We start from the raw sequence: 24,555 nt of genomic DNA, 5'->3' as shown, positions 1-24,555 counted from the left end.
TGCATTCTGTATAACTCTATTAAACTGAATCTGAGGAGCTCAGCTGATCAGTTTGGTGCTTTAATAACACAGTAGACCTAATAACTAGTCCTCCGTCCTGCACAAGCTTCAATTAAACTCGACCTGATCTACAATCAGGCCAGGAGAAAACATTTCAGACTTCATCTTGATGGTGTAATCTCTGACCTTGCTCTTTGACGGACGCACGACTTCCTAATGGTGAACGCTCAACAATCAGAGCGCTGGTGAACGTCATAAACTCCTGAACACTGGGAAACAAAAACACATTATAGATGCAGTTTGCAGTCAGTTGCAATGTTAACACCTAAAACGGTTTAATATGCAGTCCTATATGTACAAGACATCCCAGATGTTGTACCTGGATCTCTGGAAGAAACTGAATGATGACAGATCGTACGCCGCCTTCAACAGGTTGGACTTCGTCGAGCCTTTATACAAGATGCTCAGACTGTAGACTTTCATGGTGTTTCTGGACAGGACCTGCCAGAACACATCAACAAAAAATGATTTATTTTGATTTTATTGAATTATTTAATTTTATTGAATCCTATAATTATACATTTAATTAAACATAATAAAATACATAATTAACACTGAGGTCGATTCCTTCAGAACCGTATTATTCAGATATAGCACATGATTTTATCCCAAGCAACTTACACTGATTATACAAAAGTCAGTAAGCACAGGACAATATAGCAGTCGCTTAGCTTACATCACACCATTAGATTCCCCTGGTTATGACCAAGAGCACAATGGTTCAGGGTTTGAACCTACAACCTTTTATTTTAGTTAGTTGCCTACCTAGACCTTTAACCACTACACCACCACACCCATATATAGATATCAACGAATGCACGGCCTCTAACGTTAGAGGATCCCAATAGATGAAATCAGATTATCAGAGGGTTTATAAAGAGCATATTTGAGCCTCTATTCAGATGTGTCATATATTTCAATACAGTTCAACAGGCTGATGACTAACACTACCAGCTGTTTAGCATTCGTGCTAGCTCTAAAAGTCGCCAGAATAATCTTTCTTAATGTGAGTCTTTCTGAAAACGTTTCGATAATGTGAGATGTGACATTATAAATATACATAAACTGTTGTCATTCTTACCTGCTCTGTATAAAACAGCCAAGACTGAAGCTAATCCGCTAACAGCTAATCTACACAGATGAGAATAACTTTTATTTATTTATCTAAACTGACAACGGTGTCGACGGCGTGCTATTATGTAAATTAAAACAATTACTGTTTGTATTATGAATTGTAATATCACTGGCATCCAGAATAGTCCAGGTTTACAGAAGGCATTTAATCAGATCACAACTATCCGAGGATTTTTTTCTCCCACAGAAACTTGCTAGCTGGCAGAAAGCGGCATTTCAAAATAAAAGACCGTCACACATACACCCATAGAAACTGACGTGTACAAAATAAAAGTCTTATTTTCATACCTTTTTTTACAGTCCCGTTTATGAAAGCGGACACAAAAACTCCCTCATAAACACCCATGACCCATGAAAAAGGTACGTAAAACAAAAGTCTTTAAGTGCACTTTCATGAAATAGAAAAAATAAGAGTTTATTTGTTAAACTGAAAGCTGGCATAAAGCATAGAGATATGTTAAATAGTGCCACAAATGTCAATAATCTACACTCATGCGAGCTGCCATAGGCAAATTAAAACCATAATAACCCTGCAGAATTTTTTTTTATGTTCTATAAGCCTACTGCTGCTAAAATAACAAATAATCATTTGCTCTTAGCATGTTCTACATTGTTTATCAGTCTGTCGTCTACAAACCTAACCCTTTTAGCATTATATAATACTATTTACTAATTTTGTATTTCAAAAATGATTTAACCATGAAGGATTTACAATGCACTTATTATTTAAAAAGTACAGAATTAACTTCAATGTTAATGATCTAATCAACTTTCATGATGGTTATAGTTAATTTGATACTATATGTAGACTACTTAAGTTATTGTAGATAACTTAATGTACATCATTATAGCTTATATGTAGGCTACGTAAATACAATTGAATTTTGACTTACATTATACATAACATGAAAACTACAACATAACAAAATGATATTGAGACATTTTATTAGAAAAAAATGTGGACATTAACATTATAATATTCGTGTACACAAGTATTTGAGAACAGCTCAGACATAGCAATTTTTGCCTTCTTTTAATAGCCAGTGTTGGGAGTAATGCATTATAGTAACGCAAGTTACATAATCAAATACTTTTTTCAAGTAACTAGTAAAGTAATACATTACTTTTAAATTTACAACAAAATATCTGAATTTAAAAGTGTACATTTACTCATCTCACTTGCACAAATATGGATTCAGTATTCCTCAAAATGAAAATAAAAGAGTGAAATGCAAACTCAGAATATTACCCAAACCTGCTATATTTAAATATGTTAAATAACACAAATATACTACTTTATGTATTTAATCTCATTTTATTAACCAATATCTTTGCTCCTGACTTTAGATAATCCAATTCAACCATATGAATAAGCAAAAATGACAACAAATTTGTGTTTTATATTATTTTTATTGCCGAAGAGTGTTTTTTTTTTTTTAAACAAACAAGCAAGGCCAGCCCAGGTGAATAAAAACAACGCATTACTTTCCGTAAAAAGTAACAAAGTAACACAATTAGTCACTTATTTAGGGAATAACACAATATTATAATGCATTACTTTTAAAAGTAACTTTGCCCAACACTGATAATACCTCGTTCTTCTGACTATTCACAAAAGACTCCTTGAATTAAATAATAATGATATTTCTGTCTTTTACACTCTGTTCCACAGAGAGAGTGATTTGTAGTTTATGAGCCTAAATGCTTAAAGAGGGCAATATTCCTTTCACACAATCCTTCTCTAATCTTCATCTATTCTATACTCAAAGTTATAGTCTTGAGTGGATGCAGTGTCCAGTTCAAACCACAAGTCAAGCCAAGAGGCATCTGTTGTTGACATTGCTGTTGTGGTGGGTGGAGGTGTAGTCGCCGTTGTGGTTGGTGTTGTGGTAGTCGTGATGTCTTTCATCCTCTCCATTCTCATCTTACGCATGCGCATCAGTCGTAGGCGACGCAGACGGTAGTTCTGGGGGGTCGCCGCGGCCCCTGCTGTGCTCTCGACGCTGACGCGGTTGTTTGTGTTTCCGGGGGTGTTGGTAACCAGTCTCGGCCTCTTCCCACTCTGGGCCATGATTTGTTGGATTCGAGCCCAGTTGGATTTGGTCAGAGTGAAGCTGCAGGGTGTAGCGTTGGCATCATAGCCCACAATGCAAAGACGAGTCTGAGAAGAATAACCATCCGCTCTTGCAGTAACACGATACTCGCCTGGGTTGAGAAGACGCCAGTAATCGCCAGTGGCAGCTTTGAGAAATAAAAGTCTGGATTAATATAACATACAATATACTACAAAGATATGTCCTAAGCAGGGATTCCCAAACTTTTTTGCCAGCCAAAACCCTTTGACCTAAAATATTTACTCTGTATTAATATTTATTTAATCTGAACAACATATTCTTTATTCTCTGATGTTGAATGGTCACCTGTATGTATATATATGGAAGCTCATTTCCACACAAAAAAAAAAAAAAAAAAAAGATTTTACTAATCATAATTATGACATAAAAGTCAAAATTATAGCCATACTTATATTTACCCCCGGTTTCACAGACAAGGCTCAAGTCTCCGAGATTAAATGCATGTTTGAGCTGTTTTAACTGAAAACAACTTGCAGTGATATATCTTAAAATATGTCAGTGCCATTTTTGTCTCAAAATTCACACCAGTAATGCTTTTTAAGGCATGTTTATAAAAGCTTGAATGTCCTAATTTAACTAAGGCTTAATCCTGGCTCAATCTAAGCCCTGTCTGTGAAACCAGGCCAAAAAGTCAAAATTAAGACATATGAAGTTGGTAAAAAGTAAGAATTATAACATTAAAATTTAGAAATTAATGACAAAAATTTGAAATTTAGATTTAAATATGACATTAAATGCTAAAAACAATTGTCATAAAGTCCGTTATGACATAGAAAGTCATAAATTAAACTTTTTATGTCACAATTATGACTTTTTATGTCATGATTTCGATTTGTAATCTACTCTAAAAGGACAGAATGACAGAATGTCTGTTACCTGTTTTGACGTCATGTTTGATTCCCTCCACTGACACTGTTGCATTTGCTAGAAGATTCCCACCGACATCTCGCACAACCCCTTTAATGCCTCGATGTACCTGCGGGTCAAATACATTATACGTTTTTTAAAACTTTGCTGTTATACAATGTGCAGCCACTATGTCACACAGAGATCTGAATGGAATGTGTCTTGTGACCTGTTCAATGAAAGCCAGCAGAGCCTCTCGGTTGTTTTCCCACTCTGACGCCAATTCGCTTTCATGTGGAAACTTATCACACCCAAGAAAGATGGAAATCTCAAAGCAGTTGGTGTGCAGGTAGCTGAAATCGTTCATGCCTAAAGAAACACAGAAAAGTTTAATTGTAAGATGAGTTTTTGTCCTTTACAGATAATAAAGGGGAGTAAGTTTACATAACTTAACAGGAACTTGACTTAACTTCTTTGTTATCTGTGTAAATTAAAGGGATAGTTCACCTAAAACTGGAAATCCTATCATTTATTCCTCTCCCTCATGTCGTTCCAAACTAATAAGAAGTTCGTTCATCTTTGGAACACAAATGAAGATCTTTTAATGAGATCTAAGAGATTTCTGTCCCTCCATTGACAGCTACACAACTACCACTTTGATGCTTCAAAAAGTTCATAGAGGGATCGTAAAACTAATTCATATGAATTGAGCGGTTTAGTCAAAATTTTCTAGAGAGAAACAATCACTTTATATGATGAACAGATTGAATTTAGGATTTTGTTCACATTTAAACATTGATCAGCGAACATAAACAGAAGATTAACTGAACCTGCTTGACATGTGAGAGCAAAACCTCAACTGCTGTGTAACACAAGAATGAACCTCATTGGTTCTTGCTGAAGCTCAAACGTGCTGCGTAACACATGAATGAACCTCATTGGTTCTCACACGTCAAGCTAACATGCTTGAGCTTCTGTTTCTCACCACCGATGTGTGAGTTGATGAATTAACTTAATATTGATTCGAATTTTTTGAAGCGTCAAAGTGGCGTTGCTGCCAATGGAGCAACAGAAATCTCATCAAAAATTAGAAATCTCATCAACTTCATTTGTGTTCTGTTGATGAACTAAACATTGCATGTTTGGAACGATATGAGGGTGAGGATCTGACAGAATTTCCATTTTTTTGGTGACCCTTTAATACTAGGCGTATGTTTACACAGAACATAGAATTTCTTTTTTTAAATCGTTACATACTGCCCACAACCGGCTTCCAGCTGGCCCGGTTGATGATGCCCTGACCGCCCGTGATGTCATCGGTGTGGCAGGACCCGCGGTGGTTCTCCGTCAAGGTCAGGTGACTGTGCGCGTACGTCATGGCGAGCCACCGAAACAGGTTTTCGTCCGCCGTCTCGCGAAGAGCGCCCTCGTTCTGTCGCTGAATCCTGGCCCATGTTTCTTCGTTCATGTGGTGGTACTCAACCCCCGGCTGACCCCCCCTGCTGTCCGAGCCCGTGGCCCGGGGTGGACGCTGCATGTCGAAGGGGTACGTGACGATCTTCTCTCCGCCCTGGAAATTAGCGCCCAGAACAAACGGTGTCCTCTCCATCCAACTGATGATTGCTTTTGTTTCAACTGCGACCTAGAGTGCAGGTTTGATTTGTTTTGTAAATGAAACTCTGGAAGATAAATTACTGACAGAACTAGTCTGCCTTCAAAATTAGTTTTAGCTTTGTTTTCCAGTGAAAAATATCTGAAACATCCTTGCAACAGTTTTTTGACAGGCTACTTGACAAGAAAAAAATGTGTTGCAGAAAATCAGTGTTGGGTAAGTTACTCTAAAATAATTAATTACTACCCACTAATCTTCAACAGTGTAATCAGATTTCTCTCTCTAAAAAGTATCAGTTGAACAATACATAGACAGACATGAAACTACTCTTGTAATCAATTCAAATAAATAATATAAAAGTAGAAAAAATTAGGGCTGTCAAACGAATAATCGCGATTAATCGCATTCAAAATAAAAGTTTGTGTTTACATAATATATGTGGGTGCACTGTGTATGATTATTTTATATAAATACACACACATGCTTGTATATATTTAAGAAATGTTTCCATGTATATACTGTATCTAGATTTATATATCATTTATATTATATATAAGTATAAATATTTTACATGTAAAAAATATTTTTTTCTTAAATATACAAGCATATGTGTGTATTTATATACAGTATATACAAAATAATTATACACAGTCCTAAAAAAAAAAGAGATGTAAGTAAAAAAAAGTATATTTCAATGCATGCTTTTCCATTCACTTGCAAAAATGTAGCAAAACTATTGCCTTATCTCAATCAACTTTGTTCGCTCAAAAAAGCACTGAAGTATACAGTATAGTAGTTTCCCTTTACGAACAAACGTGAAGTTTGCAAAAGCATTGAAATCTAATTTCCCCTCCTATCTCATTTTTGTAAATATAACCATGCATTATTTAAATTTTTAAATATTTTTTTACTGTTGTATTTGTCTGGATTTTGAAAAAAAAAAGTATTGAAAAAGATTGCTATTGTTTTTGCCACTGAATTAAAAAAGAGTAATTGCAACTTTTTATCTCACAATTGCAAGATTTAAACTCGCAATTGAGAAAAAGTCTGAATTGCATGATAAAAAGTCATAATTATCTTTTAAAGGTTTTATTCTGTGGCAGAAACAAGCTTCCATAGATTGCTCAATCAATTTAGCCATCTACCCAACTATTTACTGATTGATTTAGATTTTTTAAATCATTAAATTATTTCCAAACTTAAGTAAGATCTATCTAAATTGACTTGAAGGCAGCTTTGTGTCTAGACAGGGCTCTTTCTTCGGTTCCACTCACAGAGCCATTGAGAAAATTCTCAGGCATGGGAATATGGTGATTGGGAACGATCCGTGGCACCCATCCCCTGTCCTCCGCACCCCACAGGACACTGTTCAGGTCTGGGAAATTTTGGAAAATATCGTATCCCTCTTCTGTCCAGTGGCCCAAAGCCCAGTTTCCCATTTCAGAGCCCTAGACAAACAAGTATCCACCCAAGAAAACAATGAGTCACATGATGGCATGGGCTGAGAACAGGGATTATTTGTTTAAAGTGTGTCTCACCATCTCGAAGGCCAGCTCATAGGCGTCAGGGTTCAGGGACGGCACTAGATGGATGCGCACTCCTTCCACAAGGCGGCGCACTCGCGGATTGTCGTCATTGTATTCTTTACATAGGAACTGCATCAAGAGCAGCACAAGTTCCCTGCCCAGCACTTCATTCCCATGAAGCCCTGCGGTGTACCGGAATTCTGGTTCACCTTAGAAAAACGTGGTTTGATGCGGTGGGAGCAAATTAGTGATTGACCAATCAATTGGCCATTAAACAATACAACCCCTGTAGTCTATTTATACATGGCGAGGTGCAAAAGTTTGAGACCACATTGAAAATATGGGAACTTTTTTCCATTTAAACAAGTTTTAGAACTTAAAAAAAGGAAGTTATGAAATATAACCAGATGCACAATTTCTATTAGTGGTGAAAATCACGTTTTTAATGTTGTTTATATGTCTATGTGGTGTTTTTAATATGCTTTAAGTCAAACCATGTGTAAATTCATAAGTCGACAGCATGCTTAGTATTTCTCCTTAAAACGCAGTGAACCAAAGACAGTCTCAAAAACACGCTTTGAAATCGCCGGTGTTTCTGATGTCACAAACTACCTTGTAACCAATCAGATCAATGTGTGATCGTCAACCAGTGGATCTCTGAGCTGAGTGAGTGAGTGGAGGCGGGGCTCATTTGCATATTCATGGAACCTCATATACTAAATGAGGCAAGGGTGTAGAGTTACATTCAAGCTATTTTTATTTATTTTTTATTTTTTTGAAAAGAAAAAAACATTGAAATATGTCATTTTGTCAATTATTGACCACAGGGGGACTTTAAAATTGCAGGCCAGGTTGACACAGATCTATCACAAAAGGAAACCCTCTTAGGAAACCCCCCTGTCTTACCTGTCTCATGTTCTCCAGGGTTATCTGAGATCTCCATGGCGTACATCTTCAGGCCTTGAGAGCTTTTTCCGATGTTGTATATTCTGGTGATGTTGGGACATTCTTCATTTATGACCTTCATCATCTGTTTATACACACATACATGAAAACACTTGCAGGACAGCAGCTTTTCCACAAGATTACAAAAGAGAGTCCAAACTTCACTCTGGACGTGTTGTGACGTGCATCTGAACCTCAGCTTTGACCTTGAGAATACCTGTGTGTCTGTAAACGTCTCACCTGTCTCATCTCTTTGTAGTTGTGATGCCTGTAATCGAGATCATCCGTCGGTGGAACGTCGTTCTCAGTTGGATAGCTAGCTGGTAAGAGAGACTCATTTGAGCTTATAGACATACATGACAAAAATATGATGAAAAACAAAAAGTTTTTTGTTTGAAAAAAATTTAAAATCACATTTAGATGTGTAATGGTTTATAAATGAAAGCCAATTTCTGTCATATATAATTTTAGACTTTTTAAGACTTCCATGACAAAATATAATAAAAAATATTGTAAATTGAAAAAGATTTTTATTTTAAATTTTCTTAAATAGAAAAATATGATTTAGATATGGAAGCCCATTTCTTCCACATAAGAAAAACAAATGTTTTGGTTAGTCATAATTATGAGATGCAAAAGCTGTGATTATGAAATAAAAAAAGATTAAATTATAAGGAAAAAACGTCCTAATTATGACATACTAAGTCATGAGCTAAAAAGTCAGTATTATGAAATAGTCTAAATTATAACATACTAAGTCATAAGGAGATAAAAGGTCATAATTATGAGATAAGAGACATAAGGTCATACAAATGGGGGTCAAAATTATGAGATTAAAAAAATCTAAATTAATGCATGATAAGTCAATGATGAGATAAAAAGTAAAAATTATATAATTTAAATAATTTTGAGATTCAAATTGTTAAATAATGACATAAGTTAAAATTAGTCTTCAAAGTCACAATTTTTACTTTTTATTTTGTCATGCTCATTTTGACTTTGTTGTGCTAAAAACTTAGATTAATGTCAAAATAGAGTTAGAGTTCCAAGAGGTTTTTTGGATTAATATCATGTATCAATTTCATAACCATGTCTTTAAAAAAGTATAAAGAAATAGGACCGTAAAGGAAACTGGTTACGGCCATGTCATATAAAAGTGTATTTCAGAGCAGTTTTAAAACAAATGGGTGCAGCGTGAAATCCAGATCCCCTCTCTCTATGTAATTTGGGCGTAATGAGTGGAGTTAGAATGTCCAACCACACCCTACCCCACCCATAACACTATTCCCTCCACCCATTAGATCCACACAGGTGGAGATGGACCATGACGTTGAGAGGGACAGAGCTGGATGTCATTTGGCTCTTCAGTGAGCAGGCTCAGGTGAGAGCAGCAGTGCTTACTGGGTAATGGGCATCCGAGCACTTCTATCCTCATGCACAGGCTGCCGTTCCAGCTCTGCGGGAGAATACGGATGTAACGCGCCACCACAGGATACGAGAACTCCGTCATTACTGGAGTGTCTTTATCCACATTCCCATAAAAGAGCTGTAGGATGAAGAAAAATGAAACTTGCAAGATGCTTGACATTAGGAGTGTAACGGTACATGTATTCGTCCCCAATTGTTTTTTTTGTTTTTTTTACTCTCAAGATATGTATTATTATAATAGAATTTATAGCATATACACATTTGTTTGAGGAAAAACAGTTTAAAGGGATACTTCAGGATTTAGCATTAAGCTTTGTATTAGTAGAAAACCTCTAGTATTTTCGAATTACCATGCTTTCGATCCCCCTGAGAAGAGAGATTTATGTATTTTTTGTCTGGAAAAAATCCTCCGATGAAGTAAAAATTGTCATTTTGCGTCATCTGAGGATTTTTTGTCCAGAGGCTAAAGACTACAGTCAGTAGTAGGTTTTATCTCGCATGTTTTTTTCACAGGGATCTCACTCACAGAATGAACACATAGTGTCGGACATCTTTTTTTTGAAGCTAAGCTAGCAGACTCTTGTTCTGTGGAGAAAGCTGAGTAGTCAGGGTTACCATCCTCTTTTTCCCGGACATGTCCGGCCGTCGATGTCCGGGATTCAGCTTTTGCTTTCTGCAGTCGCCATTCATTGTTTACATGCACAGCTTTTGTTTCAATCTAACTGAATTCATTCCGATTGGTGAATCTAGTGTTTACATGAACTTTACATGAAGCTTAATTTATCATTTAAAGGGTTAGTTCACCCAAAAATGAAAATTCTGTCAGTATTTACTCACCCTCATGTTGTTCCAACCCCGTAAGACCTTCGTTCATCTTCGGAACACAAATTAAGATATTTAAGATGTTAAGATCGCTCCTGCATACTAGTCCATAGGCTTCTTGAGGGAATGACTTGCTGGCCTCGAAAAGTCATTAAAGACATCGTTAAAATAGTCGTTAAAAAAGTGACTACAGTGGCTCAATCTTAAGTTTATCAAACGACGAGAATACTTTTGTGCGCAAAAAAATAATGACTTTATTTCAACTATTCGTTTATTTCTCCCTCTGCGCGAGTCAGGTTACTAGTTTAATAGCGTAAGCTTCTGTTATTGTACGTCACATGCATCAGCGTCGGCCAATAGTGAGCCTATGTGTGACGTAGCTCTACGCAATCACACTACGTTAACTGACTACAGGCTCATGGAGAAGGAAGTGAATAGTTGAAATAAAGTCGTTATTTTTGTTTGTTTTTGCGCACAAAAAGTGTTCTCGTCGTTTGATAAACTTAAGATTGAGCCCCTGTAGTCACTTGGACTATTTTAACGATGTCTTTAATGACTTTTCGAGGCCAGCGAGAATCATTCCCTCAAGAAGCCTATGGACTGTATGCAGGAGCGATCTTAATATCTTAAATATCTTAATTTGTGTTCCGAAGATGAACGAAGGTCTTACGGGGTTGGAACAACATGAGGGTGAGTAAAAACTGACAGAATTTTCATTTTTGGGTGAACTAACCCTTTAAACAAGTGATCGGTTGATGTGCGTTTTAACATTGCTAAAAAAAATTCCCGCTCCTCCGTGAGAGATACGAGACCGGTACGTCTCACAGCTTTTCACAGTCTTGAAAGCTCCAAATTCAAAAATAATTTCACATTTCTTCTACATAATGACCAATTTTAAATACACATTCATCTCTCAAGAGGTGAAGTATCCGTTTAATTAAAAAAAGAAACAATTTTGTGTTTAGTTTTCTCCCCCTGATAGCGAACCCGTTGTGAACCGTGACTTCAATACCGAGGCAAGTACCGAACCGTCATGTTTGTGTACCGTTACACCCCTATTGACTATAATACAGTTTAATGCCTGTTTTAACATAAAGTCTATGTGAACTGACCCACTCGGCGTAACCATCATGGAGCACCGTCCATTCACGGCTGTCGTTGCTGAAGGCCACGAAATACGATGACACAAAGTCGTTACTGGAAGAGAGAAGGAAGCATCTCCTTGTCTTTCTGCAACACTTGTTATCAGAAAAGTCTGAATGTTTTGACTCCGTATCTCTTACTGTGTCTCTGAGTTCCTGCCCTGCGTAATGACCCCTGTGAACTCCACCTCTCGACGGGCGTCCACCTGAAACCAGTGCTCCTTCTCCTCCGTATCAGCACACCACGCTCCGCCGTAAACATCCTCCTCATCAGCTGAGTTCTGCAAAACAGATGCTCACTTTAAAATCGCTGTTTTCTTATGCATTAATATTTCCTCATGACTCTGAACTTGCATTACTCACATGAGCCCCACAGCTAAACGTGTCAATGCATTACATCTGTCTTAAATGCTCTCAAAAGTACTATAGTCAAAGTCCTTTTAAAAGGGTGGTATAATGCTTCACAAGATGTAAAATAAATCTCTGATGTCCCCAGAGTGTGTATGTGAAGTTTTAGCTCAAAATATATTTCTGAATAGCATGTTAACAAGTTGTCACTTTTTGAGGGTGAGCAAAAACGCACCTGTGCCTGGCCCTTTAAATGCAAATGAGCTGCTGCTCCCGGCACAGAGGGCGGAGCTTCAACAGATCGTGTCCTTTTACCTCACACACATCACATGGACTGAAATTTTCAAAAACTTTTAGCTTTTTATGTTCAAACCGGAGTTAGAAAGATGGAGAGACTCAAGAAGAAGGGACAACATGTAGACAACATTTCTAGTAATTAGTAGTAGTTATCTTCTAGTAATTTATTAGCATATTCTGTCTTGATAATCTTTAAATCGTGTTCCAGGGGGCGGGGTTTATGTAAATTTTAGGGTTTGTGGCGTCACTAACCCGGGGAGGAATGTCATGTAGTCCCTTCCAGTCATTTGTTGTAGTCCTTAAAAAAACGGTTTCTTTAAAAGCAAATATCTCCCTTTGCTTTGAACTTTGAGCGTTGTAACTTTGCAGATGTTGTTTATGCTCAAACAGCAACATTACACACTAACTAAATTTATTTTTTATTAAACAGCTTAAATTTCTATTTAATCCTCTCATCTTAGGTATTTGTGCACAGTATTGGCTAGTTTTGGCATGAATTTGATTTTGAATATTGCAAAATAATATATATATTTTTTTATCTCAACTTTCTTCAAGATACATTTACGTGAGAGGAAATATTACATGAGATATTAAGTCTTGTTTTCTGAAAATATATATATATATAAAAAATCTGCCAGTGAATTTGAATTAACATTATTTTTCTGACCCCCTTGGCAGATATTTTTTTCTTGTTTTAAGCAAAAACTATTAACTTTTATTTTTTCTTCCAGAAAACAAGCCTTTTCCATCTCAAGCAAATGTATGTATTTGTAGTAAGTACTGGAATATTTTCAAGTATATTTTGTTTTGAGTTTAGTTTAATTTATTTATATCCGGACAATGTGCAGTTACGTTTAGCATTACATTACATTACAATTTCCATCTGTAGTCCTACACACTTAAAGCTACACTGTGTGATTTTTATCCCCATCTAGCGATGAAAAGGTATATGATCATCCAGTAAATATTAGTTTTTGTTCTTCTCAATTCCGATTTCGTTTTAACCCCTACGGTGGCCAATGTAGTCCAAGATTAACATGGCTTCCAGTTCGACCTCGTCCATGAGTGTTAACTCAAACGTAAACGGGAAAGGCGAAGCTTCAACTAACGGGTATGTCCCTCTTTGGCTAATGTACTTTCAAGATGGAGGGGCAACATGGCGACCGACTTACCCGTATGTATTTTCAATGGCATATTATACACTCACGAGAATACTTTATTACTTGAACAAACTAAATATACATTAATGAGCACATATATTTTTGAAAGAACAAAGTGTTTTTAGCTAAGAATAAACTAAAATAGTTACACAGTGTAGCTTTAAATAAAAGATCCAGCTATTATCCTCCTAACAATATTCGAATTCTTGTGAAACTGTAATGTGGTTTGACTGTGTATGTACCTGCATGTTCAGCCGTCCTCTCAGAGCTGAAAATCCAAGATGAGACATAGAAGATGCCAGTATCTGATCGTCCTCCACGCGATGGGACTCCATGCCTAGAGGAGGACACTCTGGAGGACGAGAAACACTGTTTCATTCTTTCTGAAAGGCTCCTAAATCCTATGATAAGAGCACTGACAGCTTTCTCTGAGCAGATGTATATTTCAGACACTGACTATCTCTCATTTTTTACAGAGGAAAACCATTTGTGCTGAACAAAGGCTGAAGCTGGAGCCAACAGCAGAAAGGCAGAAACTCCAGCTGGAAACCAAAGTCACTGTGGGGGAAGAACATGTCGGCTCTGACATTTACCGCCTTCAGCTCAGAGTCTGAACTCACAGAAAACCACTTCTGCATTTACAATACGAGACTGTGTGTTTTGCTCTGATTATAATGTGATTTGTGGCTGTTTTCCAGAAATACTCACTCTTTGGCTCGGCATGAGGAGGCGTCTGCTTTCTCTTCTCCTCCTCCTCCTCTTCCCACATCTTCCGTAGTTTTTCCGCTGTGTAAGGTAATTGAGAGACTTAAAATGGTTGAAACTGGTACGTCTTTGTTGTTTTTACCTATTGAATAAATGCCAGCACAACTCAGAGAGAGAAATGTGCTAAAAACTAATCTCACAAAGTTTATTTATGAATCTCACGAACACATTTTTTTAAAGAAACTGCAGCCTGTTTTGCATTGCAACATTATTTCCAGTTTTACATTATTTTCAAAAATACTTAAGCATGCATTGCTCATGCATTGCGGAACTTATTTATTTTCTGTCACAGTAAAACTCACAAAAATACAAACAGAACAGCTAAATCCTTTCTAATGAATAAATAACAATGGCATTTTTCACTACATCTCAGCTGGTCAACATATGCATGCAATCAAAGCCCATTTGAACAAACGTTAAACTGATTTACAGACCCTTCTCCTCTTTGGCCTTTCTGGCTCTTTCTAGCTCTTCTTCCAGCTTCTTTGCTGCCACTGATTATTCAGAGAGAGCAAATAAGTATAAAAATAGTCTATGCATTTAAAACATGACAGATTCAAGATCTTTGAGAAAGATTGAAATGGTGCAAACGTACAGTCAGAATAATCATATTCCTCGTACCAAGGGGCGATTGTTCGAGGGGTGGTAGTTGTTTCCTCTAGATGAAAAATATTTATTTGACAAATGTGAGTAATAGAGAACATAACATGGTGTTTATTTGCAATCATTCATGCTTTGCATTCCTTGCTCATATGCTGTTTGCATTTTCACATTGGTGCATAAATGAAATTGCATGTGTGATGTTTGCATAAATTGTGTGGTATTTGCTTGTATTTTGCACCTGATCCTATAGAGATCCTATTTATGGAAGCAAATAAGAGACATAACTATTTGAAATTTAACAGCCACTGAATACTTAGTTTTGAAATATTTTATTTTGAAAAACATTTATCTGAATTTATTTGCTCTGAATTTACCACTTTGAAATTATTTTACTTTGGAAACCATGCATCTGAATTTATTTGTTTCGAATTTACCTCTGAAATTTAAACAGGCCTATGAAAATTGTTGATTTTTATTTTCAAAACCTGAATTTAGATTAATATTTTACAATGCTTCCAAATTGAGATAAAAAAAAAAATCAATGTACAAAATTTCAGATAAAATATGAGCATGTTTTACCTATCCTGGGTTGGAAGAATATGTAACTTGAATTTTTTTTTATCTGAATTTGAGCAGTCAAATTTGATCAACCTGAATCTGCAATTCTGTAAGTGTAATTTACAGAATCTGTAATCTGTAATTTGTGAACATTGAAAAAATTCATCGAAATTCAGGTTATTAAAATGGAAATCAAGAATTTTCATAGACCTGTTTAAATTTCATATAAATAAATAAAAAAAAATAATTTAATTTAAAGTAAATTCGAAATAAATAAATTCAGATGCATGGTTTCCAGAGTAAAACAATTACAAAGGGGTAAATTGAGAGCAAATAAATTCAGATAAATGTTTTTCAAAATAAAATATTTCAAAACTAAGTATTCAGTGGCTGTTAAATTTCAAATAATTATGTCTCTAATTTGCTTCCATACTGGTGTTGCTATTGAGTGGTTTCTATCATGTTGCTATGGTTTCTTTTGTGTTACAAGTACCAACTTTTCAAGTGTTGTTACCTGGGATTGGTAAGTATATACTTGGGTCATCAGTCCTGGGTGGCTCCTTGACTTTAGGGATGAGGTCGGGCTCTTGAACTTCATCTAGCAAGTGATAAAATGGTTTATTAGTAGTAGTATTTTGAGAATTTGACGCTAATGTACATTGCTTCAAACATACGTCGGGCGTCCCAGTAATCCGCGTCTAGCTCTTTGATTGAGGGTGTCAGGGTGTCTTTCTTGCTGTCTACGTCTACTGTAAGAAAAAAACGAGAGATAACCAAAGAGAAATATTGTGACTACCCAGCTAACGGAATGTTCTCAGAACTGTGGCTAACGTTGGTGTTGTAAACAAACATTCTTCCAGTAACGTTATAGAATGTTCATTCAAAATTGTTTCAGAATGTTCAAAAAACATTTAAAATAGTGTCACAAAATGTTTGCAAAATGATAAAACTGAATTTTTCCTTGACGTCCATATTTCATCTCATCAATATTACACTCTAAAAAATGCTGGGTTGTTTTAACCCAACTTTGGGTCAAATATGGACTAACCCAGCCGTTGGGTTAAATTTTTACATTACATTTTTAACCCAACATTTCGGGTTTGTCCATATTTGACCCAAAATTGGGTTAAAACAACCCAGCATTTTTTAGAGTGTACTTGGTATCATGACTTTTTATATCATACTTATGATTTACCAAAGCATGATTTTTTTGTATGTGGTGGAAATGGGCTTCCATAAATATGGAATTAAAGGGAATGAAAGGTGAAGTGCGTCATTTCGGCACCAGCATGATGCTGAGGATTTCCAGGTGGTTTCTTCTCCAAGTCTCTGATGCTATGGTCTTAGATCTGTTCTTCAACATAAGTCTGTGGGATTTTAGTTTTTTTTTACCACATTGTTTACACCTCCTCGGGAAGTCAATGTACCATAGACTTATAATTAGGCCCACTCGGAAGCTCTAAAGACTTCCACAAAACTGAGATCTGAAGGCTGAAACAAGCTCAAAAGTCTTGGGATTGGATAAAGTTCTGACACACTTCACTTTTGACATATTTTGCAATGTGACTAATTCTCTGTGTTGTATATACCATGATCTGGGCCAATGGGTTTCTTCATCTCTGTCTCCCTTGGTGGTTCTGTTGGAAATACTAAGCATAGAAACTGTATTTAAAGGCCACATTAGGAGTCACTTTATAATAATAATGTGCCAGAAGATTGTATAAACATACACGTGTCCCATCCCAGCTCCAAGAGCAGTTTCTCCTCCTCTTCCTCCATGGTTGACTTTCTGGTTGGTTTAGTTTCTTTGGTTGTTGGCGTTGTGGTGGGCTTCAATGCTTTCGGCTTTTTAGTGGGTTTTGGAGGCTTTGGCTTCTTGGTGGGCTTTGGGGGTTTGGGTTTCTTTGTTGGTTTTGGAGGTTTGGGTTTTTTGGTGGGCTTCGGTTTCTTGGCTTTGGCTTCCTTCTCAGCCGCCTTCTTTGCCTTGGCTAGACAATAAATGAGAGAATGATATAAATACGTAAGGACATCACTATTAATCTAATGATGTAATGATGTAATCTAATTTGATGCATTTATGTTAAAAATATGATGCTTTTCCATAAACCCAGAGCAAAAGTTGCTCAAATGTTTGTCCTAAAGTTCCTTCCGATACAATTGGTCCCTTTTGTGCTTTTCTTTTGTACAGGCTCCTGTTTTATTCACGCATAAAGATGTCACACTGACGTGCTGCCTATTTAGACGGCCGCTTTGAGTCAAACTCAAATTGAACAAATCAAAGAGGAGCTTTTATAAAGTTTTACGGCTGTCATAAACTACTGAAACCACTCTGATGGTGGAAGCAACACTTGAAATACTATCAGATTAAATCCAGACCATGGAAACACAAATAAATCACTGCTTGGACTGGAAGTCATCCCTCCTTTCATATATGAATTATTAGCTTATGTTTAAAGATTTAACTTCAGCACAGTTACCAAAGAGGTCTATTTAATATCTGCTGTTTCTCCTTGACAGCAATGAGATTAAATATAAATAAACCGTGGAAATGGAAACTTTGCATTAGAAAAGAACTGCATATAAATTGCTGGTGAATTCCTCAAATAATTAACAAGAAACAACAAGTAACACATTTGATTAAACATTGTAAAAATGAATGCGCTTTATCTAATCAAAAAAAAAAATTGGGCCGAAATAAGCGATATTATTAATTCAATTTAACAAATTAGAATTGAGTAATAATTATTCAAATTAATTCCTTAAAAGTAAACCATTTAAAATGAGTAAAACGTACCAAAAAAAACGTACATTTAAGTCGCCATTATGGTGATCGGTGTTTGTTTTAGGTTTCTCCTTTTTAAACTTTACTCACTTTAAATGGTTAACTTTTAAAGAATAATTTGATTAATTATTACTCAATTCTAATTTGTTTAATTTAATTAATAATATTGCTTGTAATCTCTTGCCAATTTTATTGATTAGATCAAACGTATTCATTTTTTACAGTGTACATTTTGAAGTTGAAAGTCTAGTATTTTTGTGTAAAACATACTCTTTGATAATAATCTTTGTTTTTACAACTAAAAAATCAGTTTCTACAGATTTCTCCTCTAGAGTTTCGGAGGAGATCTTAACAATGTCTCGAACTTAGATCTCAATATGGACAGCTTTTTACTCTTACTGGATGACAACTATATTGACTCATTTTGGTCTGTTTTTTGAAATTTTAGGAGAAACATCCGAGACAAAGTTAAACCTACAAGATAATTGAGATCTTCCGCGCTACAAAAGACCGATAAAATTTCCTTGCGGATGATGTGCAACTTCCTCCTGTTGATAGTTTTCAGGCCGCGGCGATTGAAGGAAAGCTGGCACACACACACACAGCCGTCTCAAACAAGTGTTTCAATTCAAACCAAATGTCGGCTCTGTCTCTCTTCCTGTCTGTGTCTCCCAAACCTCACAGGACCGCAGAAGGAGAGAGGAGCCCACCGAATGTTTGTTTTCCTATTCAAAACCTGTAGTGTTTTCAGAAACCATCTGTGATTCTCATTCAACCCTTTTCTAGCCCACAACTGTAATTTCATTCCCACATGCCTCCTTCATGTTTTTTTTTTCCCAAATGAAAGACAAAAGGAAGAAAAAACGACAGCAGAAAGTGTGTCAGTGGACTGACCAGTCATGGTTTCTCTAAAAATGTTGCATAACCTCAAAGGAGCCAGTAAAGCTTTTGTCTGAGCCAGATATCTGTCATTTTGACAAATCACAGCCTTACATGAAACTGGGCTGCAAACACCAAAAACATCATGAAGTCTAAAGTTGTATTCAAAGTTGAGCAAGCAACTTACCAGCTAATAACTCTTCAGATGTCTTCTTTCCCTTTGGTTTTTCCTTTTCAGCCATTTCTTCTGCTCCAGGCTCGTCCATCTGAGTGTCTTCTGAAAGTCCATCGTGTAGATCTTCTCTTTTCGAAATAACGCCGCTGTTTTGCCTCATTTGGACGCTTCTGGTCCTCTGTTTGGACTTGGCAGCATTAACCAACTCTTCATTGATAACAAACGTCAAAATCCAGCACAGGGCAAATAAGGTTGCATACAGAGAAACCCTTGGTGCCTTCATGGTCATCTGGGACCTTCTACTCCAATCCTACAGTTTAGAGATGGTCTCTCTTTGAATGGTAAGTGTGCAACAGTTGGAAAAGCAAAAACTGGATGGCTTGGACTCGTCAGGTTGTTTATGAAAAGTAGTTCATCCAGATGTTTGGATATTCTTGGATTATCTGCAGGAGATGGTGTCAATGAAGCTGCTGTGGAAGTCAGATGTAAGGGAATTGTGGCTGTTTTTCCTTCTTTCAGTGGAAAGGAATTCCTCTGACATCCCCCTCTGAGTGAGTGAGGAGCAGGACAAACCCACAGAGAAAAGGAGGAGGAGACAGAGAGAGAGAGAAAGAGAGAGAGAGAGAGAGTGTACACTTGTGTTCAAAGGTTTGTAAAAAAGTAAGACAGTCTTTGCTGCTTAATATTTTGTGGAAACCTTTATACATTCAAAAGTTTGAGGCGAAGTAAGATTTAACACTTATATTGTGTTTTTGGGTCATTTTAACCCGGTATATACTGTAAAATAATATGTTCATGATTTGTAATCACAACATTTTATCTTTTGTCAAATCAACTTAAATTATTTATGTAGTTCAGATAACATAATATTTTGAGTTTCTGATGATTAAATCACTCTCCTTCATTGTATTAACTCATTTTTTCCCATTTCAATGAACCTAAAATTTTAAGGCAGACAGGTTACTTCATTTTTTAAGTTAAACCAACAATATTTTACACTGATTTCTCTTACACAGGGTTTAACTAATTAGTTAAACCCTGTGTAAGAGAAATCAGTAAGTTTAGTAAAAAAAAAATATTGTTGGTTCAACTTAAAGTAAGTAACCTGCATGCTGCCTTAAAATTTTAAGTTCATTGAAATGGAAAAAGTGAGTTAATATGAAGGAGAATGATTTAATCATCAGAAACTCAAAATTATATGTTATCTGAACTAAATAAATTATTTGAACTAAAAATTATCTGAACTAAAAAAAGTTGATTTGACAAAAGAAAAAATGTTGTGATTACTAATCATGAAAAGATTTTTTTTTTTTACAGTTTGGGTCATTTTTGTAATTTTGGGGGATTTTAACTTCATGTTACACTTTGACCGAGTTCCCGGTCAAAAATAACCTGTCTACAAAAAATTGCGAATACATTTCTTGTTATAATATTATCAGCAAATATTGGATTCAATCTTTTTCCTCAACTTGTTTTCTTTCAGTTTTTGTGTTTATTTTTGAAACTGAGAGATAGTTTGATCTGAGCTGATGCACCTCAGTTTTTGAGTGAAAAAAGCAGTATTAATGAACACCATGATAACTAATCAAAAATTAGGAAGCAAATAATCATATTAGAGTGATCATGTAAGTAATGATGCTGAAAATTTAGCTCTGATCACATGAATTATATTTTCAAATATGTTCAAATAGAAAACAGTTCTTTTAAACTGTAATAATATCTCACATTACTGTTTTTACTGTATTTTTTATTAAATAAATCCTGCCTTGGTGAGCAGAAGAGACTTCTGGAATTTAATTGAGTTCATACTTTAATACACTGGTTAGATTCAGCAGAAGGTACAAATGCTGATCTAATCTTTTTTTGTAGTTTTTTTTTTGCTTTCATTACAAACTTTCATTTTTGAGCAAATGAGATGAAACCAAAATAAGTACCAAATAAGGTCTAAAAGTCTTTGAAGAGAGTCTCCTTTGCAGAAATGGCACAGATCTGCCTTCATGATTTTGGAAAAACACACTCAGTCAGTGGTCGTTTCTTAATATTTCGTCTCTTAACCTTCAATGGTTGTCAAACATGTTCGCTCCTCAACTTTTCCTTGTAGAGCTAATATATATTTTATTGAAACCAACACATTTATGACTCCATTCCTGGTTAGACTTGCATGAACAAATTCAGAATGTGGGAAATTAAAGAATCTTCTATACGGTTCTCTTGCAACCATGAAAAAGCAACTATTTATTGATGGTGCCAACGGACATCTGACGTTAATCAGGTCCATGTGCTGAATTACAGACAGATGTGTTTCTGCTGGAGTCTTTTAAAACGTTTGCTCATATTCATCATCTTCTTCCATCATGAGCCAGGAGACTGTAGTCGTGACTCAGTTCTGCTCTTATCATCTGATTTCCTGTCTTTCTGCCCTCCATCTGTGAATTAATCTGCTGTTGGTTTTAATTCACTCGTTTGTTACTTTCAGTTTCCATAACACTTATATATTAACTTATTTCATCAAGTCTAAATCAGCATCATATTTTGGGAAATATGAGTGGTACAGTGGAATTCAGCAGATTTCATTGACTAGCTGCTTAGTGGAAATGACAATTTAATGCCCAATTGCACTTAGGGGCCTAAAGTGTGCCAAGAAAACATCCCCACACCATTACACCACCACCACCAGTCTGCACAGTGGTAACAAGGCATGATGGATCCATGTTCTCATTCTGTTTAAGCCAAATTCTGACTCTACCATCTGAATGTCTCAACAGAAATCCAGACTCGTCAGACCAGGCAACCATGTTTCATAAGCATTTTAATTTGAAACTAATTATATTGTGTTTCCACTGACCTTACATATAACTTTGTGAAACGGCAAAACAAGACAGTCGAAAGTGCAAAAATATAAACTTTATTGTAATATTTCAATTACTTGCATTTAAAATGAGGTATAAATATAATTGTCAAAGGCATTATAAATATTATGACAAGGAGTTAAAAAATATAATATAAAATATCACATTAAATATATAGCTGTCATTCATTCACTTTTAAAAACACTTTCTTCAGTGTTGAGCACATTTGAACAAAAAATTACAGATTAAAAAAAAAAGTTACTGGTTCTTTAGATCAGCATACTGGTTTCTGTACAACACGCTAAAAATGTTCTCTGATGGCATAGATCAGAACATCATGAGGGTCTGGTGATGGTAAGATGGGTTCAGGTAAGGTGTTTGTGGTGCTGGGTAATAATGCACAGGATTTGCATGATGTCCTGCGTACAGAAAAGTGTTCTGCGCAAAGGCAGGAGGTGCACAATGGTTCTGCTCCTCTCCTTCTTGGCCTTCTTGTTCCTTCTTCCATTTGGTGCGCCGGTTCTGAAACCAGATCTTGACCTGTGTTTCAGACAGACGGAGGGCTGTGGCGATGCAGTGGCGCTCAAACACGGACAGATAGTGGCTGTTCTGGAAGCTTCGCTCCAGGATGCGCAGCTGATCCAGTGTGAACGCGGTGCGGATCCGCTTTGACTTTCCCTTTGTGCCGGGGATGTCCTGAGATGAAGCTGCCTTGACAGTGTCTTTATTTACTGAAATGTGAGAAGTTTCCAATTACAACATTATAATCAGTGAATTATTTCATTTAAAGTGTATTGTGGCACCCCAGCTAACAAATATGCTTTATTAACTTTTTGCTAGTAATGAAATCGTTCAACACGTCCAGTTGTTTTAAACGTTTTAAAAACATTTTTGACTATTCGAATTCGAATGTTAATGGAAAATTCCATTCTGTCATTTTGCAAACATTACGGGAATGTTACTTTTAAATATTTAAAATATAAATATTTTAATATATAAATATTTTTAATATTTTTAATATATAAAAAAACACCACACTCTGCCCTCTCCTGGAAAATCACTAATCACCTGAAGGATTTTTCATTTGAAAGATTTTTTTCTCGCTTTGTTTTTTTGTGTTGAAATTGGGCGTTACGTATAATCTAGCTACATAAAAATGAATGTAATACATTTTTAAACATACTTTTAAAAACGTATTTACTCATATGAAGGGCTGAAACTTACTTGAGCTCTCCTGCGTCCTGACGTCTCTCCGCGCGTCCTGATGCTTCCCGTTGAATTTGGAGGAATCCAGAATGTCTGCGATGGAAAAGGAGGTTTTTCCCTGCAGTGCGGAACTGGTTCCTTCACGCATCCTGACAGTCAGTTCCAAGAGCAGCAAGTAAATGTGTCCGTATAACTTCTTCAGTACGACTGTGATATCTGACTATCTCTCCGCTTATATACAACTCAAACAGACACGTGTAAAATTAACATGTTAAAGGACCTCAGTGTGTTTAAACCAAACCTTTAAACTCCTCCTTTACACACTTTAACATTTGAATGTGTCTCAGTGGGTGACACGTTTCCTTTGCAATTTATTGCCCTGCATCTGGTTAAAATGTGCCCTTTTCTGAAGAGCCGTGTAGTTTTTTGTATCAGTGCTTGTCGTTATTTGCAATTGTGTGATTTTTACGGTGGTCGAGCGCGTGAGAAGCTGTTGTTATGCTAATTAATCGACTAAAGCAGGAAAGTTCTGAGGTGAACATGTTTAAGTTAAATTAAAATAAGAAAATGAGAATAGATTAGATAGGAAAAAAGGTCAAATTATATTAGTGCCGTCGAATCGGTTATATAAAAGTATATGAATGTGTGTGTGTACACATACAAACCTGTATGTTATATGTGATTAATGGCGATTCATCGATTTGACAGCACTTATAAATATGTTTCTCGAATAAAAAGAAGTAATTTTGATATTTTCTACAGAAAAACAACAATTTGCATCATTTAATTGAAGGTACTTCCTTCCTCACTAAAAAAAAAAAAAACATTTCGAAATGCTTTACACTTTGTACCTGGGAAAGTTAATTGTTTTAAAGAGATGGTTCACTTTGAAATTAATTTTTGGTATGTTTTAGCTTACCTCAAGGGCATCCATGATGTAGGTGTCTTTGTTTCCGCAGTATTTTCAATTTTGATATTTTTAGGTCAAACCATTCTTGTCAGTCATATAATGCAGGTCTATGGTCACCACCTCAAAGAGCATGCACAGAGAAGTCCAAATTAAACATGATCTAATGACTCGTAAATGGCCTAAGACACGAAACGATCGGTTTGTGTGAGAAAACAAACAGTATTTATATCGCTTTTACCTCTTGTAAAAGGTAACATAGCAAAAAATAACTTCAATTAATTAATTTCAAAGTGAACTATCCCTTTAATTGGCATATTAATTTCTAAAAAGCTTGTCTGCATGCAGGTAACAAAGGTTGCAGAAGCAGTTTTAT

General features: G+C 35.9%; 3 protein-coding genes and 1 long non-coding RNA gene across 6 annotated transcripts in view; 1 reads left to right on the top strand and 3 right to left on the bottom strand.

Moving 5' to 3' along the window:
- The window catches only part of ykt6 (YKT6 v-SNARE homolog (S. cerevisiae)), a 4,493-nt gene extending 3,143 nt beyond the window's left edge, over window positions 1–1,350 (bottom strand). Inside the window, exons 1-3 of one of the 2 annotated variants that reach the window (XM_039678192.2) lie at window positions 1,142–1,350; window positions 380–501; window positions 187–269 (exon numbers count right to left, since the gene is read on the bottom strand). In XM_039678192.2, the coding sequence (XP_039534126.2) occupies window positions 187–269; window positions 380–483 (187 nt within the window). In that variant the 5' untranslated portion in view covers window positions 484–501; window positions 1,142–1,350. The remainder of the gene's footprint in view (window positions 1–186; window positions 270–379; window positions 502–1,141) is intronic. The other variant, XM_039678193.2, reaches the window with a different exon arrangement.
- A 1,234-nt stretch (window positions 1,351–2,584) lies between these two features.
- Window positions 2,585–19,506, bottom strand: aebp1a (AE binding protein 1a). 2 transcript variants are annotated; one of them, XM_039677681.2, is made up of 20 exons: window positions 19,230–19,506; window positions 17,112–17,369; window positions 16,971–17,030; window positions 16,056–16,130; window positions 15,896–15,979; window positions 14,816–14,878; window positions 14,655–14,714; window positions 14,164–14,241; window positions 13,698–13,807; window positions 11,792–11,931; window positions 11,621–11,705; window positions 9,660–9,804; window positions 8,499–8,578; window positions 8,220–8,343; window positions 7,326–7,522; window positions 7,062–7,235; window positions 5,433–5,817; window positions 4,405–4,544; window positions 4,206–4,305; window positions 2,585–3,435 (listed from the first exon to the last, which is right to left on the bottom strand). In XM_039677681.2, the coding sequence occupies exons 1-20, from the start codon at window positions 19,504–19,506 to the stop codon at window positions 2,936–2,938; spliced, it is 3,135 nt and encodes a 1,044-aa protein (XP_039533615.2). In that variant the 3' UTR covers window positions 2,585–2,935. The 2 variants fall into 2 exon arrangements, with proteins under 2 accessions (XP_039533615.2, XP_039533616.2); XM_039677682.2 differs by having other exon boundaries at window positions 16,056–16,127.
- On the top strand, window positions 9,563–22,755 carry LOC120482930 (uncharacterized). Its single transcript, XR_016149434.1, has 5 exons — window positions 9,563–9,639; window positions 13,027–14,063; window positions 14,154–14,250; window positions 19,281–19,865; window positions 22,618–22,755. It is a non-coding gene; the product is annotated as an uncharacterized LOC120482930 (long non-coding RNA).
- On the bottom strand, window positions 22,155–23,420 carry pnx (posterior neuron-specific homeobox). Its single transcript, XM_039677683.2, has 2 exons — window positions 23,291–23,420; window positions 22,155–22,797 (listed from the first exon to the last, which is right to left on the bottom strand). Exons 1-2 carry the CDS (start codon window positions 23,418–23,420, stop codon window positions 22,394–22,396), a joined length of 534 nt encoding a protein of 177 aa, XP_039533617.1. The 3' UTR covers window positions 22,155–22,393.
- Between the last annotated feature and the right edge of the window lie 1,135 nt (window positions 23,421–24,555).

The sequence above is a fragment of the Pimephales promelas genome, chromosome 23 (assembly GCF_988280905.1).
Source record: "Pimephales promelas chromosome 23, fPimPro1.hap1.1, whole genome shotgun sequence".
NCBI classification, from domain to species: domain Eukaryota; kingdom Metazoa; phylum Chordata; class Actinopteri; order Cypriniformes; family Leuciscidae; genus Pimephales; species Pimephales promelas.
The sequence above is the reverse complement of the archived record's forward strand: the minus strand, read 5'-3'. Positions and strand labels throughout refer to the sequence as shown.

Coding starts and splice junctions, on each gene's coding strand:
- aebp1a (XM_039677681.2), bottom strand. CDS start 19,506: ATGACCATGAAGGCACCAAGGGTTTCTCTGTATGCAACCTTATTTGCC. Junction 15,980..16,055: donor GGATTACTGGGACGCCCGAC/GTATGTTTGAAG, acceptor ATCACTTGCTAG/ATGAAGTTCAAGAGCCCGAC. Junction 3,436..4,205: donor CAAACATGACGTCAAAACAG/GTAACAGACATT, acceptor TATTTCTCAAAG/CTGCCACTGGCGATTACTGG.
- pnx (XM_039677683.2), bottom strand. CDS start 23,420: ATGCGTGAAGGAACCAGTTCCGCACTGCAGGGAAAAACCTCCTTTTCC. Junction 22,798..23,290: donor CAGGACGCAGGAGAGCTCAA/GTAAGTTTCAGC, acceptor CTCACATTTCAG/TAAATAAAGACACTGTCAAG.